The sequence below is a fragment of the Musca autumnalis genome, unplaced genomic scaffold (genome assembly GCF_047663935.1).
Source record: "Musca autumnalis isolate F117 unplaced genomic scaffold, ASM4766393v1 scaffold_3, whole genome shotgun sequence".
NCBI lineage: Eukaryota > Metazoa > Arthropoda > Insecta > Diptera > Muscidae > Musca > Musca autumnalis.
The window spans coordinates 5,571,334-5,590,541 of NW_027411866.1; the positions used below are offsets into that span (position 1 = coordinate 5,571,334).

At 37.1% G+C, this 19,208-nt stretch overlaps 4 protein-coding genes across 7 annotated transcripts; 1 reads left to right on the plus strand and 3 right to left on the minus strand.

Moving 5' to 3' along the window:
- Nucleotides 1-2,268: 2,268 nt before the first annotated feature.
- Nucleotides 2,269-5,572, minus strand: Btnd (Biotinidase). The gene is made up of 4 exons (XM_073972305.1): nt 5,430-5,572; nt 4,690-5,323; nt 2,620-3,325; nt 2,269-2,557 (listed from the first exon to the last, which is right to left on the minus strand). The coding sequence occupies exons 1-4, from the start codon at nt 5,541-5,543 to the stop codon at nt 2,296-2,298; spliced, it is 1,716 nt and encodes a 571-aa protein (XP_073828406.1). The 5' UTR covers nt 5,544-5,572; the 3' UTR covers nt 2,269-2,295.
- Nucleotides 5,573-10,385: 4,813 nt separating this feature from the next.
- Nsun2 (tRNA (cytosine(34)-C(5))-methyltransferase Nsun2) lies at nt 10,386-13,523 on the minus strand. Its single transcript, XM_073972153.1, has 8 exons — nt 13,289-13,523; nt 12,530-13,219; nt 12,186-12,328; nt 11,799-12,128; nt 11,562-11,735; nt 10,964-11,424; nt 10,750-10,899; nt 10,386-10,685 (listed from the first exon to the last, which is right to left on the minus strand). The coding sequence occupies exons 1-8, from the start codon at nt 13,346-13,348 to the stop codon at nt 10,543-10,545; spliced, it is 2,151 nt and encodes a 716-aa protein (XP_073828254.1). The 5' UTR covers nt 13,349-13,523; the 3' UTR covers nt 10,386-10,542.
- A 2,949-nt stretch (nt 13,524-16,472) lies between these two features.
- Tip60 (Histone acetyltransferase Tip60) lies at nt 16,473-18,575 on the plus strand. 4 transcript variants are annotated; one of them, XM_073979424.1, is made up of 6 exons: nt 16,473-16,621; nt 16,677-16,803; nt 16,861-17,111; nt 17,171-17,994; nt 18,055-18,267; nt 18,431-18,575. In XM_073979424.1, coding segments are annotated over exons 1-6 (1,470 nt in total). In that variant the 5' UTR covers nt 16,473-16,567; the 3' UTR covers nt 18,432-18,575. The 4 variants fall into 4 exon arrangements, with proteins under 4 accessions (XP_073835525.1, XP_073835528.1, XP_073835524.1 ...); XM_073979427.1 differs by having other exon boundaries at nt 16,861-17,102; XM_073979423.1 differs by lacking the exon at nt 18,431-18,575 and having other exon boundaries at nt 18,055-18,403.
- A 12-nt stretch (nt 18,576-18,587) lies between these two features.
- Nucleotides 18,588-19,208, minus strand: dgt4 (dim gamma-tubulin 4). The gene has a single exon (XM_073972652.1). It carries the CDS (start codon nt 19,206-19,208, stop codon nt 18,588-18,590), a length of 621 nt encoding a protein of 206 aa, XP_073828753.1.

Below are 19,208 nucleotides of genomic sequence, written 5' to 3' on the forward strand. Positions count from 1 at the left end.
CTAATTCAACACGACCTCCTCAGTTGCCAAACTCCAGCGAGTCTGCGTGGAAAAAAGTGCTTCGGAGAGGAAAAAAGTGCTTCAACAATTGGTTTGAGCGCATGAAAAAGTGTATAAATCATACTGAAGATTATTTAAGAATACAACAAAACTATGTTTGATGGTAAATAGTTCCATTCGTATAAAGAATCTCTGTTCCTCATCTATAATGACTCGTCTATAAAAACTTACCTCAACTCGTCTATAAAGACTCCCCTCGGCCCGTCTATAAAAGCACCCCGCAGCTTGTCTATAATGACTTTATTCAGTTCGCCTATACACTCTCTTTCCTTCAGCCCTGCTCAGAACGTTTCACCATCAATTCTCTTTTGGTTTTTGTTGAAACAGAAATAAGTGCATATTTTTGTAGATTTTTTTTAAATTGTTAATTGTTTAATCAGGGGAATCGTTTTTAAGGATACTGAAGTGCAGAAATAAATGAAACGTCGAAAGACGTCGATTATCGATAGCAATTATAGTTGAGTGGCATTGGCAGTTGCCAAAATTACTGTTTGTATGACAACTTTCAACTGATGTTGCGAATCTCAGTTGACGAAGCGTCTATTTTTCAGCAACCACTTATTTTCAGTTGAAAAAGAAGTAAAATAGAAAAGAAAATAAACATTTTCTTAACAATTGTTGATTTTTTGCATCATTAATTAATTTTGTGTATCAAAAATATGGTGAAAATAACGACAAAACAACAACATTAATTGATAAATTGAGTGAAAATCCAATGTGCACATGTGTTCCATCTATACAGCCGACTAAAAATCATTATTATTTTGTCTTTTTTCCTCCTCCGTCAACTTCGAAACGATTCGATTTCGGCACAATTTGTCCTCTATCAAGTGGAAAACTTCCTTCAATACGTTCGGCAATGTAGATTGAGCCATGCAATTGTTGCAATCATTGCCGTGAGATTTCTGAAAGCTTCCCTCCGCAAAAAATCTCAACGCAGAGCACACTTTTAAAGTCATGCTTTAACGTTTCCACAATGTAAACTACGGCATCCTTTGGCAATCGAAAATATGCCTTAAAAATAAGATAATTAAGTGATTACACAGATCTTTCCAACATGAGCATCAACTTACAATGCAGATGGCAATTCCAATGGATTCGGCTTGTCCCTAAAATTTCTTCTAATAGGTGCAATGTCCTGTACATTTTCTTCATCATCAAAAAATAATTCCACTGAACTTATCATTTTAAAATAGTTTTTTTTTTTGGCGAATTGTGTGTTTTGATTTGAATATAGAGTTCACAAGTTTGAAAAACATACTGATCGATAACACGTTTATCGATCACCCAGTTGGGTTGACATCAGTAATACAACATTGCATCTCAGTCGCGCTTGCAATTGACAACGCAACTCAAGTTTAGTGGCAATGCAAAATCGGCCCCTTAAATTGTGTTTTTTCTCTTTGGTGTGGAAAAAACACAGTTTTGAGCAGGCATGATTTATAACAATAGTGAGCAAAACAGAATTTAAGAGAATTTAACATTTGTCGTTTTTTATGGTTTTTCTAAATTGTTTTTTAATTGTGAAAACACAGTTTTAATCTAAAACCCCAGATGAAATTATTAATTAAATAACAATTACAAAAAATACTTAAACGTCTGAGTTTTCTTGAATTAATAACAGTAAGAGTATTTTACAGCAGCCACCAGTGGATGCCCGTGCACACCATTGATTTATAAAGACTCCCTTTAAATCGTCTTTAAATACAACTTGTTTCGTAACTCGTATATAAAGAGTGTACTTTGGTAGTCTTGTTCTATAGTATATAAAGACTTTCTTCGTCTATGAAATATCCCACCTGTAAATAGGCATTTCAGTCAGTAATGTTTCTTATACAAATTTTCGTCTCCTTATTATCCTTTTACTTTGTCTTCCACTTATTCCGTTGAACTTTTTATTTTATTCATTCTCCACCCTAATTTACATGTTTAACTACCATTTACAGGTATTCCAATGAAACACACATACGTATGTATGTATGTACACAATGTACATTGTACATACATTCTATTTGGCCATACATCGTGTCAAGGTACAAGGATAAATACATACATATGTACAATTTATTAACACGTGAATTTGTAAACGTTTTACTAGACTAAACTCCCACAATTTTCACATATCTTCATACAAATTTTTGGAATAATTTTGAAGTCCTTTAAAGTAAATACTTTTTATGCAGTCTGCAGACGCCGGACATGAGAAAATTTTAAAGAAACATAATAATTACTTTATTAATATTTTAATAGTACTGCAAGCAAAATGGGCAAGAGTAATACATTAGCCACAAGGTTAACTCCATGTAGCTTAGCTGAAGCCACCGAATTTGTAACGGCAGTTGGATTTGGTGATGGCTGGTATGAAGATGCTGTTATCACAGGCTCATCAAGATTATGAGTATTCTGCACATAATTATAATAGTTGGCCCAGATGCCAAAAGTTAAGAGATCCTGCTGAGGTGACGTTAAATCCATTTCTACACGAATCGTGTTGCTCCTATAAAGGGAAAAAACAAATTTTATTATTATTTCCACAGACATCATATTCAAATATCTTACCTCTCCACTTCAGACCACATAAAGCTATCCACAGTTAAAGGCATCATAACAGCATTTACTGTACTTGGAATTATTGCTCTCCTATGGGACTTGGCAAAATTACCCGTTATATTAATTCGATTAAAATAATATTTATTTCCCACCCGAACCGATTCTGGGAATATATGACCACAGGTATATAACTCGGAACCGGTACAAGTAATCAAGGCACACACACTTTGATTGCTGTTATCAATGCGTTGGAAAGTGGTCGCATTACCGCTGTAAGCAACCAAACGATAACGATAGGCCATGTGATTAGCAGACTCCTGAATTAGCTTACGTTCTATATCGAAATGACAACAGAAGTTTTTGTGGCAAAGTGTTTGATTGGCAGCGATGAAATTTTCTTCCAATAATTTTGTTGTAAAAATATCCACATTATAATCACGTAATAATGACATTTTGCTAAACCGTGGTGTCTCCAACTGAGGAACAAACATGGGTTTAACAGCGGGTGGCAATTGAATGACACTACGTGCATTACGTTTGGGTACTTGAGCTGTTAGCAACTTGGTTGTTGGTTCTTCGTGTATAATAGCGGTAAGGCGGCCCAAACGTCCTGCGTAAATACCAGAACCGGTATTTTGTTCCTGAGGATAGCTTGCATCGGCAGCCAGTAGATTAACGTTGTTGGCAAAAGCCCAACCTTCTTGTAACTGAACAGCTGGAAGAGAAAAGTAAGGTTGGAATGAAAGGACAAAAGAAAATTCAAATAAGGAATTTCCACATATTTTCCCTACGAGCGTCTACAAGACATGCCTTATTTAATCCTTATATAAAAAGGTCATTTGTGTACTCCACTGATAACGAAAAAAACGTTTAATCCTTATACATAAGTCTTCTTTTATTATAGTTTGGATTTTTTGAACAGGTTACGCATTAAACCTGGTTAATTCATCTGGCTAACTCAAAGATAAAAGTGATCATTAAATTTCAACGAGGACATTCTTGGCATTCACTTTTAATGTGGAAAATATATTTTTAATGTCTTCAAACTGGTTTCTTTGTATAATAATGGCCAATAAGCTCTCTCCCTCTCTCCTGGTCGATTACAAAGATTCCGATCGTCTATGAAAGTGGAAACTTTTCCCTTCAATCCGTCTATAAGGTTCTTCTTTTAGGTCCATCTAGTACTCCTTTTCACATTGACCCTCCTTAAGACTCAACTTCTCTCACGTAGCCTATACGAAGCAATATTGGTCTTAAGGCCTGGGTAATTTCCTGCTTCATTTCTGACATAACAAAAATAAAACAATAAAGAAGGCCGAGCAAATTTCGAACTGGGTTGCCCTTTTTTATTCTTTTATCAGAAGTGAGCAAAGTAAGCAGGGAAGGCAGCTTATGTACCCAGGCCTTTAAGGGATGAACACATAAGCTGCCTTGCCTGCTTACCTTGCTTGCTTCTGATCATGGCAGAACTACCAGGTAGTGGTATCACACCAGCTGATCGAATAAGAAAATTCAAATCCCTTTATAAAAAAATTATTTTTGTTGTAATTTCCCCAACAACATAAAGAAAGTTTTGACATAACATATTCAAAATTTTACAATGCCACTACCTGGGTAATTGTGCCATGCTTCTGATAAAAGAATAAAAAAGAAAATGGCAACCCAGTTCGAAATTTGCTCGGCCTTCTTTATTCTCATGTTACAAATACCTGTATTATTGTACCATGTTTATTCTTTTATTTTTATTATATCAGAAATGAAGCAGGGAAGTAAGGCAATCAGGCAAGGCAGCTTATGTACGTAGGCCTTTAGTCTCTACTCTAGTTTATAGTAATTGAATAAAATTACTACAAGGCTCCTCTATTTATCAGTTCGGCACCTTTTTAATCGTTTATAAAATATTGCTTCAGTCAGCTTAAAAAATAAAATACATCATTCATCCATCAATTTTACTTGTCTATAAACATTCCCCTCCGGTCTCTCATAAAACTAAAAAAATTACTTCCTTCACTGTAAAGACTCTGGTCCACTTCGCTATAATTTTGTTTTTATTATGTACCTGTAAAAAATGTCTCTTACCTGTCAAAAATGGCAATTCCGAAAACCAATATGTTGGATATATAATATCAGTAATATTCAATTGATCGATTAGTATCTTTGCTGGATTATAGAAGAGCATGTCGAAGCAAATAAAATGTCCAAATGTAACACCAAAATCGGTGGTAAACGTCGCCAATTCTGGTTGCTGCAATACATTTGTTGAACGCCATTCATAGCGATAGAGATGAGTTTTTCGATAACGTGACATAACACGACCCTCACGATCCAATACCACATTTGTATTGTAGATTTTCAGACCATTCACACAGCTCGTATCCAGGATATTACATTTCACCTTTTCCATTAGGTTCAGAACGACATAAAGTTTACGACTACGTGCAGCACAAGAAAGTTCTGTTAAAAACCAATCATAATTGGCCACTTCACAAGGAGCAATCTTATCCTTTGGATCTGGTACATATGTCAACATATCCATATTATTTAAAACATATTCCGGAAAAACTAAAATGTCCAAATTCTTAGTGGCATCAGATTCAATTATTGATTTCATACGTTCCATATTATCCTTGACCTTTGCCTTGGGAGAACCCTCCATGGCGGGTATGAATTCCACAACACCAGCATTGTAGGTAGGGTCAGATGGTAGGGATATCTGTAAAGAAAAATATTAAAGTTTACGGTGGCAGAAATTTTCCAATACTCCTTTTTAAAGAAGGATAACCATATTTCACTGTCAGATGAAAAACTCTTCCTTCTACCTGCTGTGATCCTGGTAGCAGGAAACTAATAAGCCCCGTTAATAATAACCACTTGGCACTGTGCACCTCCATTCTGTTCTCCAGTTGTGAAAATACTACCGTGTCGCTGTGCATTTTGTTAGCACAATACTTTTGCTTTCAAACTTTTTATCTGCATGCTACAGTCCAAACTAAATAAGTAAACAAATATCTTTATTACTGTAACATCAATATTTAAATTCTTGGTTGTCATTTCGTCGTATTTACTCCCATTAGATTCATGATCCCATAAAAAGAATTATTGCAGAATTGTTAAATATTGCAATAATCTTCGCCGATTTCTTATCTTAATTGTGATACATACTACATGCGTAGGGGATGGAAGATACCAACGAACGGTCCTGATCGGCTTTCACAAGGCGAACTCCAGGATTTATCTTGGTCCCTCTTTCATATCAAGTGGACACTGATCTCGCCGTGGTGTCACCTGGGGAACTGCCTTTAACATCCGTTAAAGGTAGTCAACTAACATGTGCCGCGCGTTCACCCATAAAAACGTTAAAAACTTGGGTTTGGGCGTCGGGTTAGTACCCCTCCCCTAGAAAAAACAGCCTACTATGAAAAAACTGCACTGTATTATAGCTGCCATAACACAAAGCATGAGTTTGGTTGCGGATTTGTAGTTGGTCGGATGTTAAAACATCTGGTCTCCAGCTTCAACCCAATGAATGAAAGACTCGCTGCAATTCGATTAAAATCAAAATTCTTCGACATCAGCTTTATTTGCGCTCAGACAAGGACGAACAGACCAAAGATATACATATTTTACAAGCACTTAGAAGAAACTTATGACCGTTGCCCTGCTCATGACATTAAAATTATACTAGGCGATTTTATTGCCAAAATTGGAAAGGAGAATATTTTTGGCCCAACAGTCGGGAAATTCAGTCTCCACAGTGAAACATCTGACAATGGTATGAGGCTGATAGACTTTGCAGCTGCAAGAAACATGGTAGTTAGCAGTACCAGATTTAAGCATCTCGATATTCATAAGGGCACCAGGCTGTCGCCAGATCAAAGAACAAGAAATCAAATGATGATAGATGGAAGACATGCATCAAGCGTGTTGGATGTACGATCGTTCCGAGGCGCAAACACTGATTCGGACCACTACCTTGTTGCAGCAAAGGTACGCACCCGCTTAAACGTAGCAAACAAAGTACGAACAGACACAACACGAAAGTTAGACATCGGTAAGCTGCAATCACAACAGATAGCCACAGCATATTCCACTAACTAGCCCAATTGCTTAATCAAAGCACTCCTCATCCCGATAACATATCAACGCAATGGCAATCATTGCCCACTCCATGCAAACAGCCGCAAAATCCATACTTGGATACCAGAGACCTTCACCAAGGAATCCATGGTATGATCAGGAGTGTCGTGCTGCCAACGAAGAGAAAAATGCGGCATTTAGGCCTACTTTACAATCCGTAGCAACGCGTAGCGCACGAGAGAAATACAGGGAGAAAAGGAGAGAGGAGAAACGTCTTTTCCGCAGGAAAAAGAGAGAGATGGAAAAGAGGGAGTGTGAACAAATCGAGATGTACAGGAGGCAGAATGAAGTGCGAAAATTCTACCAAAGAGTGAAACATCAAACTGATGGCTTTGGAACTGGCACATCCTCCTGTAGAGACCAGCAAGGTAATCTGGTACCTGATACAGATAGTGTGCTTAGGATATGGAAAGAGCATTTTTCTAAGAGTAGGCAAGTCGACGAAGATACCACAGATTCAATCCCAGAAGATGGTATTGAATGTATACCACCCAGCCAAGATGAAGTAAAGACAGCAATAAACCGGTTGAAGAATAATAAGGCAGCAGGAGCAGATGGCCTACCAGCCGAGCTGTTTAAAGCCGGAGGCGACACGCTGATAAGGTGTATGCATCAGCTAGTTAGCTCCATCTGACAGGAAGAACGCGTACCCGGCGATTGAAACCTAAGCATCCTGTGTCCCGTCCATAAGAAACGAGATAAAACTTTATGCTCCAACTAGAGGGGCATAAGTCTTCTCCCTATCGCCTACAATATAGTTTCAGGGATATTGTGCGAACGACTAAAGCCCATGGCCAACGAAACAATTGGACCATACCAATGCGGATTTAGACCTGGCAGGTCCACCATTGACCAGATATTTACCTAGAGAAGACCCAAGAGATGCAGATCGATTATAAAGCAGCCTTCGACAGCCCGCTACGTTCGAAGGTATTCCAAGCAATGTCTGGTTTTTGTATCCCTGAAAAGCTCATTCGGCTTTGTAAAATGGCTCTAACTGACACAAGATCTTCAGTTAAAATAGGAAAGAACCTCCGCGAAGAGTTTTGTACTAAGATAAGTTTCAGGCAAAGAGACATCCTTTCGTGTGAACTTTTCAACATCCTGCTAGAAAAGGTTATACGAGAGGCAAACGTCAAAAGAAGTGGTACAATCTACACCAATAGCAACATGTTACTTTCTTATGCTGATGATATAGACATCATGGAACGACCAGTAAAAGAAGTAACCGATACCTTTATGTAGGTCGAAGGAGAATCTGCTAAAGTGGGTCTGGCGGTAAACGGCGAGAAGACCAAGCTGATGGTGTCGACGCGCAATGCGTCCATTGAGCTCGGACCAACTGTGGAAGTTGGTTCCTATAATTTTGAGGTAGTAAAAGACTTCGTCTATCTCGGCACCTCCGTAAACACAACAAACGACATCAGTTGTGAAATAAAAAGAAGAATTGTATTGGCCAAAGAAGCTAGTTTGGCTTAAGTAAGCACTTTAGAAACACAGCCACAACTCGTCAAACAAAAATAACGGTTTACAAAACACTGATATTACCCGTGCTGATGTATGGTTCCGAAGCCTGGGTACTTGCGCAAGCAGATAAGGCAGTGCTTGGCGTGTTTGAGAGAAAAATTCTTCGAAAGATCTACGGACCGATCTGCGTTGACGGTGAATATCGACGTCGTATGAACCACGAGCTGTATCGAGATGCAGCGATTGAGTTGGCTAGGCCATATAATATGAGCGATGATGAACCCGCTAAAAAGGCGTATAAATTCGAGCCACATGGCGGTGCACGCAGAATTGGCAGGCCAAAGAATAGATGGCGCAAACAAGTGGATGAAGTGATGACAAGGCGCGGAATTCCAAACAGCGAAGCACTAAACAGAGAGAATTGGAGATGTGGTCAAATTTTCTCAGGAAGAATTATCCAAATCGGTCCAGCCGTTCTCAACTGATGCCATTACCAACGAACGACATTTGATTTTTATTTATGTATGTATATACATACATATGTAGATACAAAATAATAATTGTTAAAAAAACATACATATGTAAATTTTTGCCTCACAGCGAAAAGCATCCACACTAAAAGCTTTATTAAACGTAAAGGATTTTTTAGGTGTTTGTTATTCTTTGCAGCTTTTAGCCTTTTCGGCAGAAAAAATTTTCGATGCAAAAAATTTGAATTTTTCCTCATTCTTCTTGCAGGACATTTTTCAGGGTTCCTATACTTTAGATGTCATGACTTCATATATTTTTCTCCAAACTACTCCAGACATTTTATATAGGATTCAAATCCGGGGATTGGGAAGGTGTTTGAATCATTTTTGAACAGTTATATAGCTTCCATTCTCGAACAATGAGTGATTTGTGCTTGGGATCTTTATCTTGATAAAATTGGAATGTTGTCCCCAATCCCATTTTTTCAGCGCAACTTTTCAAATTATCCTTCAGAATGTTTACATGACACATCTTATCCATAATTCCTTCGATAAAGACAAGATTTTCTACACGGGAAGCACTTATACAACCCAATACCATAACAGATCCTCCTCCGTGCTTTACGGACCAAAGACTATATCGAAGGTCGTCTATAAAGACTCCCTTCAGGTCGTCTATAAAGACTCACTTCAGCTCGTTCATAATGACTTCCTTCTGCTCGACTGTGAAAGCTGCTAAAAACATGTGACGTATTAAACAATAAATACTGCAAAAAGTATTTTTTTTTTAATTTCCCCCCATAGTAGTTGATATACCAATATAATTTTAAAACACCTTATAATGCTCACTCCCATTTACTCGCGACCATCATTAAACGATTCACAGCACTATATCTATATTTAATAATAGTCATGCATTAAAAAATAATACAAACAAATAGCTGGGACATCAAGAGATAACAAACACTACTTCTGCTGGTTGGAAAAACCTTCAGAAGGGTGAATGCCAAATTGTTAGTACGTGCTGGGTTTGACTATGTCTTGTCTAATTTTGTTTTGCTGTTTGTTTGCAACCGGAAAACAAGCAACAGTTCCAGTATTATTTCCGCTTAAATGATTGCTTGTCTTCCGGCTATTTTCTGCAAACACACACAGTTACGCACACCAGCAGTACCAACATATTCTCATATTCTCTAAGTGAAACATGGAGGTTTATGTTGATATAAAAAATGGAATCCTTACTAGTAAAGAAATAGCAGCAGCTGCAACGTCACTAACGTATCATACTATACTCCTCTTTCCTTCCATTTTCTCTATTACCGTCTCTTTTTGCAGCAATCAAACAAAATGTCTATTATAGTCACGTAAATGTAATTTTCTCGTATGAGTTTTTACGTTGTTATCGCTGCAACAGGATGCCAATGATAATTGGAGCATATGTGTAGCGTCATTTTAAGTAGTGCTCAAATTCTTGTTTCTTTAAACGGAAATATGAAAACAACTGTTTTGGAACTATCTACAAGCAGTGGCAGGAATTTGAGAGTGATTTTATTGAAACCCAATTTATCAATTTCCAAGTAAGCAAGTATTGATAGGCTATTATAGTATTTTGAGTTCGATAGTTCTTAATTGAAAGGAAATTTCCAAATATCCCTTTTTACCTTGAACTTTTGATTGAAATAAACAAATCGTATCGTGTAGTTTTTCGAATAATGTAGTTTGTATTTCTATTTCATTTAGAAGTGTCATATATGCAATAGCAGCATATATTCACGTTTTTTTAACTAATAAACGAATACAATTAAAAATGTAATTGCTTTTTTGTGAGTGTGATAAAAAAAACTTAAAGCTATGAAAACTATTCGGTTATTGCTGCTTCATTTAAGTCATTTTCTACTTCCTCTAAAACCTCTTCGGCAACTTTGGCAACATCTTCTGATACTTCCTCGGCAGCGGCCAAGGCAGCAGCTGCTTCTCTGGCTTTTTCGTATTTGTTAACCTCTGTAAAAACAACAATAGAAGTTTAAATTAACAATTCAAAATAATTATTAATTCAACAACCAACCAAATTTACTAATATCGGCTCCGAGTAAACGTAAAATATGCAGGGTTTCACTACTATCGACGTAGGCACGTAAACTGGAGGTTCCACGCCAGCCGACAATGTGTAATGTGAAGCGCTCATCACTATATTTCAATATACAACTGCCCACGCCTAGAAAAATACACAAAAATGTTATATTTCATAACAAAAATATTTCACTGGTCTCCAAACTTACTCAATTCTTTACACCTTTGTTGCGTGGCTTCCTTTAACTCTGTGGTCGAGGGAGGTTTTGTGGGATCTGTACAATTTAATTGCAAAATCAAATCTTCTTTCTCCACTACAATGCGACGACTTGGTCCCACAAAGGCATTGGTAGTTTGCAGTCCTTCCTGAGCCAAACGGAATGGATGTTGGGTGTGGCGATTTTCACAGCGAACAAAGGACTTGACACCAGTATTAATAATTTTTATGTTATTTTCATTGAGTAGCACCAAATCTCGAATTAATTCTGAACAATAATAAATATTCTTCTTTTTCTCGGTAACACAACGTGTCAACAAACAACGACTATTGAAGGAATCATCCAAATCATAGAATTTCTTAATCTCCAGCCAATCAGCATCATTTTCCTCAAAGAAAACATAGGGATCTTCTTTGTAGCCGTGGAGACGTCTGCGCTTGCGTTGCGGTCCCCTTTTTATTAAATAGATTTGTTATTTACATTTAAATCATTTATAAAGTAAACGGGTAAATAAATTTTGTTGGCCAAATTATTGAATTGAATTTTGGCATCGTGGTTAGAATCTGATAGTGAATAAGATTATACTTACCAGGGTACAGATTTCTCCTCAATAGGTTTACCCTCTTCATCCAGTTTAACTTCCGGTTTTGGTTTATCAACCAAATCTTTAACATCATTTTTCTCAAATGGTAATTGAGATTTTTTGTGCAGAACGGCAACGAAAAATCCACCTGAATTTTGAAGATGTGGCAGCACGCGAATACTGGAACGGTTTTAGAACATTATTATTACCTTACTATAAATCTCATACCTTAACTTTACTTACCACTTCTCCAACCCATATTTTTCAATATCAGGTAATGGGAACATATTTGGCCTAATAATAGTGTGGTATTTCTCAGGAACTTCTTCAAAGCTGCTGTAGGTTTCATCCACCTCTTTGGAAGCTAATTTCCATTTGGTCATTCCAGCTATGTATTTCAAGCCAGGTACTAAATGTGATGCATCTACAATTTCCAAAGCACCATTAGAATCAGCAATAATACGCTGCAGCACAGCCTCATTCTCAATGGGATTCAAGGAACATGTGGAATATACCAAACGACCACCAACTTCCAACATTTCAGCACCACGTCTGGTGATACGGTATTGTACGCTGTTGAAAACAACAAATTAACAACATGCCTCAAAAAGCAATCCAAAATATCTTTACCCATGTAAATTATAGGCCTGGCCTAAATTCCATTTTCCCCAAATATCAGGGTTTTTACGTAGAGTACCATCACCGGAGCAGGGGACATCACAAAGTATCTTGTCAAACTTCAAGATGGATTTGGAGTCATCGCTTTCAGTTTGCTGCAGGGAAGATAATAAAATAGAAAATTAAAAAAATGGGGTAACCTTGTTGATGGCAGAACTTTGTTGTGATTTATGTTTGAGAGCAGTTGCGGTCTTTGGTGGTGTCCTTGTGTACCTTTAAGGACAACTTTGTAAAAGTTTCATAACGATCCGTTTGTTACCCAAACATAAGCCACAATTTATCAATCCCATACTTACCAACAAATTGGGGAAGAAGGCACTATCATGATTGGTAACCACAAAACAAGGTGAATTCAAACGTTTAGCCTGGTGCACCAACATATAACAGCGGTTATTGTCAACATCATTGGCCAAAACAAAGCCAGGAGGAATCTTATATTTCTCAGGCTCCGCATGTAGTGCCTCAATCAATTGGGCCGTTTTTGAGCCAGGTGCAGCACACATATCAAGTACTTTATCGGTGGGTTTGACATCTAATACTAGGGGAGGAATCATTGAAACAGCCTCTTGACGACTAATGGCACCAGCATTTGTTTCATTAATGAGGAAATTGTGCAGGCGATACAACGGCTCCGATCTCCTTATGTCTTTACGTGTTAAATCCAACTGATAAGCCATTCCATTCGGATACCATGGCAAACACAAAGGTTTCTCAACTTCCTCCACTGACTTTCCACGTAACTCAGCCACGCCTTTAATATATTCCGTGAACAAATCTTTCTCTATTATGTCCAACAATGCCTTTGCTTCCCCCTTGAAACCTGTTACTCGGAATGTTGCCGGCAAGTTGTCTCGTATGGAAGCCAAGAATTGTTGCCATTCCTGTTCATCGGCACATATATTTTGCATGTGATAGTACTTGAGGAAGGCTTCATTGTCACGAACAATTTCCTCATAAGGTCCTTCGGGTCTTGTATCTTTTCCTTGCTAGAGAATAAAAATAAGAACGGTAACATAAACAAATCTCAAGTGTTGGAGTGATAGGAAAACACTCACATTTTCGCGTTTTTGGCGTTTCTTAGCAGCAAATGGATTAGCTTTTCCCTTACGACCCATATTTACTATACTTTCACACAAAACCTAGCACAAATTTAATATAAATATTTAAATATCTACAAAATAAATATTTCTCCCGAAAACAGAGTAACAAACACGTAAACACGTGGAAACGAGTCGTTTGTCAGCCGGCGGCGCGCCGCCCGCCACTTGCTTATAAGGGTTCAGCCGTCGTGGTTAACAGCCTGTTTTTGTAAAAACTAGCTGTGTTCCTTTACTTACCTGAGGTTACCATTTCTTACCATTTTTAACCTGCAAAGTGTTCCCTTACTTTTAATAGCATACTATTTATATGATTGCACTTTACCACTTTTACCATTTTCTGTCCCTGTTACCATTTTTAAAAGTAAAGGAACAGACCAACTTTTTGCTATGTCCCATGACCCAATAATACACGTCCTCCACCAAGCGAATTTGAAGAAAAACAAAGTTCATAAACAGAAATAAATTGTTTTATTTTTCAAAATAGTCAGGCTTAATCCCATAGTCGTTGTTTTAATATTTTATTAAAACAACTTTAATTTATTAGTGGGAAAATTGGCGATGTTTACGCATAGCAGTGGGAAAGATTTGGTTTTGTTTGCAAGTGAAGTTGCTCGAGTTTAGGTGATGCCAAAGAAATTCTCTATCAGAGTGTTTCTTTGCACACGTATCTAAGTCCCGGTCCACACTAGCGTGAATTTCATTACAAAATTTCATGAAATTATGCGTCTCTAGATCGACTTCCATAGTAGAGTAGAATCACAAAATTGCTGCAGTGAGGAATTCGATTTAAGAACGCCTTATTTCATGAAATTTAATGAAATTCACGCTAGTGTGGACCGGGACTAATTGAGCGGGCAATTGACACTTGGGTATAAAAAAGTTTCTTGTTGGAAAACAAGAAACAAGGGAACTGATGAAGATCTGTGGCGAGATCTGAAACTATAATCTTCCCTGCCTTACCCCTTGGTAAACATCGCAAATTTTTTCCCACTAATAAATTAAAGTTGTTTTAATAAAATATTAAAACAACGACTATGGGATTTAGTCTGGCTATTTTGAAAAACAAAATAGAAGTCGTCATCCCAAATAAAAAACGCCAACCCTCCAGAAATTGTTTTAGCTGTGATCGAACTGTCAAAATATGTTATTGTAAATTAAATTCTCATACAAAACACAACAAATGTTGGAATTTAAAGTGTACAACATGATTTTTTTTATTTTTTTTTTTTTCGAAATGCATCTACCTGTTTCTCTACAGTGTGGCATTTTTCTACATTACAGCGAATTCAACTGACAAATGAATTTTGACAGCTCAAATCGAAATCTACTGATTTTGGCGGAAAGCTCGGACCGGGTTCCAGTGTCCACACTGTGGACCGGGACTAACATTTTGCGGGTATAAAGTGGTAAAAACTGGTAACCTCAGGCATGTAAATGAACACGACTATTATAGCTCTGTTCCTTTACGTTCAAGAATCTTCAAGTTTTACCGCTTTTTACTCGAAAAGCGTTCCTTTACTTCTAATGTTTGGTTTACATTTACGAAATCCACTCGATTTCAACTGTCAAATCCATAGGTTAAACGTCAAATGAAATCCAGATGAGATTTCATTTGACGTTTGAGCTATGGAATTGACAGTTGAAATCGAGTGGATTTCGTAAATGTAAACTTAGCATAAGACCATGCAATGTCGATGGTCAGACTGGCAAGGTTTCATGAAACCAATTTCGTTAAAGTTTCTTTTCAAATTTCGTTAATGTCCACACACGATAACGTGAAATTTAAGATCTTTGCGTGTCCTCTTTATTTTACCATTCGCGTTTGTTGTGTTTGTCATACCAATAAAAACAAAAAAAGACATAAATAAACCAAAAACAACACAAAATAATTAACATTAATAATTAAATTAATATTAATAGTTAAATTTTCACTATTTCATTAATTAAATGTTTTTATTAAATATATTTATGTTTGTTTTGTTGTTAACGTTTGCTTGAGAAAATAAAAATGAAAGAAAATTGAAGAAAAAATCTTGCAACGAAGAACAAGAAGGGGCAACACAACAAACACAGAAAACCATGTACATGGGTTTCACTACTTCATACCCCTCGCCTATAAACTTGACGTCGCCATGTTGAAATCGTGCTAGTCTGACCATCGACTATGGGAGCAGTTTACAACTTTTACTACTTTTGCCGGTTTTACCATTTTCAAAAGTAAAGGAACAGACCATATGTTAATTATTTTTTGACAAATTTGTTTACAATAGGTCTGTTCGATAACACAAAAGTTTGGACAAATTTGTACAAACTTTGTAGAAATTCGTCTATTTCGGACAAACTTTTACAAAATGCTGTTCCATAACAAAGTAGTTCAGTAAAAGAGAAATGAGAAGTAGTTGCAAGAACTTGCAAGAACTTGCAAATACTTTTTACTTGCGAAGTTATCGAGCATACCTAATTTTGTCTTCTTTTATTTTTGTCATCTGATTGTCGGGGTTGCCATCAAGCAACACATTACGTACTGAGGCAGATGCAGAATTCACAAAATAAGCATTATGGAAACCCTGAAATATAAAAGCTTTTCCGAAATAGACGAAAACTTTTAACTAACAACCTCACTGCCGATAAAATTTCATTGTCAGTAATCAATGTAAGTGCTTTGAAAGTAACTTCATGTGTCAGTTCGAAAAAAATAAAGTTTCGACTATAATATGTACACACAACTGTCGCAAGTTACTTGCATGTGTAAACGGGGGTAAAGAATGGTTCGCAAAATTTTCAAAACCCACATTTTTAACGTATACGTTTTAGTACGAACGGTTCGTGTGACAGGCAAACATTTTTACAAAAACAGCTGTAAATGCCTCTTCCAAACTCTTATGTTACACGCTAAAACTTTCATACGAAACTTTCCCATTATTTTGGTGTTCATAGATCGAGTTCCATACAAATGTAATTTTATGAAATTACTGTAATGGAGAACTCGACCTAAGAACGCCAAAATAATGGGAAAGTTTCGTATGAAAGTTTCAGCGTGTAACATAAGAGAAAGGTTAACAGTTTCAATTTCTTCTATTTCACAATACACAGCTTTCGTATACCAATCATGTTTTCGAATTCTAGACCTCTACTCCAGTTCCGTTCAGTGAATAGTTTTATTGAACCATTCCATTAAACAACAAAACCCTTAGAAGAAATAAATAAAAATAAACAAATTAAGAAATTGCAATTATGAAACAAAAAACAGATATTGACGAGGATGTTTCATCCATATGCGAGTCTACGGTAAGTCAGAATCTATTAATTTCGTGGATATTAACACATTGTGAACCTTTTATAGGCCTCCTTGACGGAGGGCTGCAGACTTTCAGTTCGTATGCACAAAACGGACGATTGGCCTTTGGCTGAGATTGTTAGCATAAAGGAACATGATGGCAAGAGACAGTTTTATGTTCATTACGTGGACTGTAAGTACCATAGTTACATGGCTTTCTATACCATAAATTAAATCTATTATTTTCCAGTTAACAAGCGTTTGGATGAATGGGTTACGGAGGAAGATCTAGACACACGAAAGGTTCAATTTCCCAGACGTGATGGCACTCAGACAGGAGCAAGTACCGGAGTAACAACACCCAAAAAACTTCTTTCGGTAACAGGTAGTGCTTCCCGCCCCACATCTCCACAACCAGGAGCTGGTGAGGTGGTCAATGGTAATGCAGTACTAGCGGCTGCATTACAAAAGAAAATTAATCGAAAACGAAAGGTAGATAAAGTCGGTATGCCCCCATCGTAAAACAACTTCATGTATTACTAATATTCAACATCTTACAGATTATACCCACGCCATTGCCTCCAGCTCCTCCAATTGTTCCGGAAACGTCTCCAGCCCCAACAGCAACCGTTCCACCCTTGCTACCTGCCCACGAAGAAGTTTCTCAAGATGGTAAAAGTGCCACACCACGCCAGTCGGGCAGCATGGTCAGCATACATCAAGACGATGTAGTTACGCGTATGAAAAACATAGAAATGATAGAACTAGGGAAACATCGTATCAAACCTTGGTATTTCTCTCCATATCCTCAAGAAATTTGCCAAATGCCCTGCATCTATATCTGCGAATTCTGTTTGAAATATCGCAAAAGTAGAAAATGTCTGGAACGACATTTGGTAAAGTGCAATCTTCGTCATCCACCTGGCAATGAAATATATCGCAAGAACACAATATCCTTTTTTGAAATTGATGGACGCAAAAACAAAGTGTATGCTCAAAATTTGTGTTTATTGGCGAAACTATTTCTCGATCACAAAACTTTGTATTACGACACAGATCCTTTTCTCTTCTATGTAATGACAGAGTATGATAGCAGAGGTTTTCACATAGTTGGGTATTTTTCCAAGGAAAAAGAAAGTACGGAAGATTACAATGTTGCCTGTATTTTGACAATGCCACCGTACCAGCGAAAGGGTTATGGTAAATTGTTAATTGAATTCAGTTATGAATTATCCAAATTTGAAGGCAAAACAGGTTCTCCGGAGAAACCACTTTCTGATTTGGGTCTACTGTCTTATCGTTCATACTGGGCTCAAACCATACTGGAAATATTTATTAGTCAGAAACCTAACAGTGATGGAGAAAAACCCACCATAACAATTAAGTATGCAAAGCACGCTGATAACAAACATAAATGTAAACAAAATCTCTTTTCTTTTTCTAGTGACATCTGCGAAGTGACTTCCATTAAGAAGGAAGATGTCATATCCACCTTACAAAACCTCAACCTGATAAATTACTATAAGGGCCAGTATATTGTTTGCATAAACCGTGAAACAATAGACCAACATAAAAAGGCCATGGAAAAACGGAAAATACGCATCGATTCCAAATGCCTACATTGGACGCCTAAAGACTGGTCAAAACGTTCAAAGTGGTAAATGTCTCTTGAAACATCTTTAAACCTCCTGTAGACTTTCCCACTTTCTCCCCTTACTACCTCCTCTATCCAACACCCCATCATCTTCCTTTCATTTCATTTACATACAAAATTCGTTTCATTGATTTGTTGTTTCTTTCATTCTCTTCATTGTTTGTAGAAAGTATATCAGCACATCTCCCTAACATTAAAAGAAAAAGAGTCTAATCCTGGCTGGAAAACGAAAAAAGAGACACAGTCATCTAACATGAAGATATATAACGTTTATTGTAGAATAATAATAATAAATAAAAACATGAAAAGTATTTGATTTTTCTTCAGTTATTCTCCGTTTCGTGCATTCGATACAAATTCGGGAAATTCTCCATATCAAGTTCTTCGGTAAAAAGATCCAAACATTGATTGATGCCATTATCAATGGCGGCCTCTGTGGATTCGATAGATGATTGTATGGCCTTGGTGGCAACTTTTAACTCTGTCGTTTCCATGCGCAACGGTCTAAGATTATCATGTTTATTCCCGGATGAAATAAGCTTTTTAAACTTTTCCAATTCTTCTTTGTCGATGTAATCTGTGGCACTACCACTGTTGAGTTTTTCTCTGATGTTACGTGCATCTTCCATGGCCTTGTTAAGATCCATATTTTTTGCCACCCCATGCTCTTTCAGCACACGACGTGTGGCAGCCTTTTTCAGAAGTTCCACATAGCGCGAGTACAAATGTGTATATTCATGACGTCTTCGTTGATAGATTTTATAAGATTCCTCAATTTTTTGCATTATGGCTGTTTCATTCTCGGCTTTACGTTTGGTGGCTTCCAAAAACAACAGCATATTAATATCATCCAAATTGTGAGCTGCTCCTGCTCCGACTGACGTCTGCAATTGGCTGGAGTTTGATTTGCTTTTCGTTGGTGTTGAGGGAGCAGCAAAAGACAT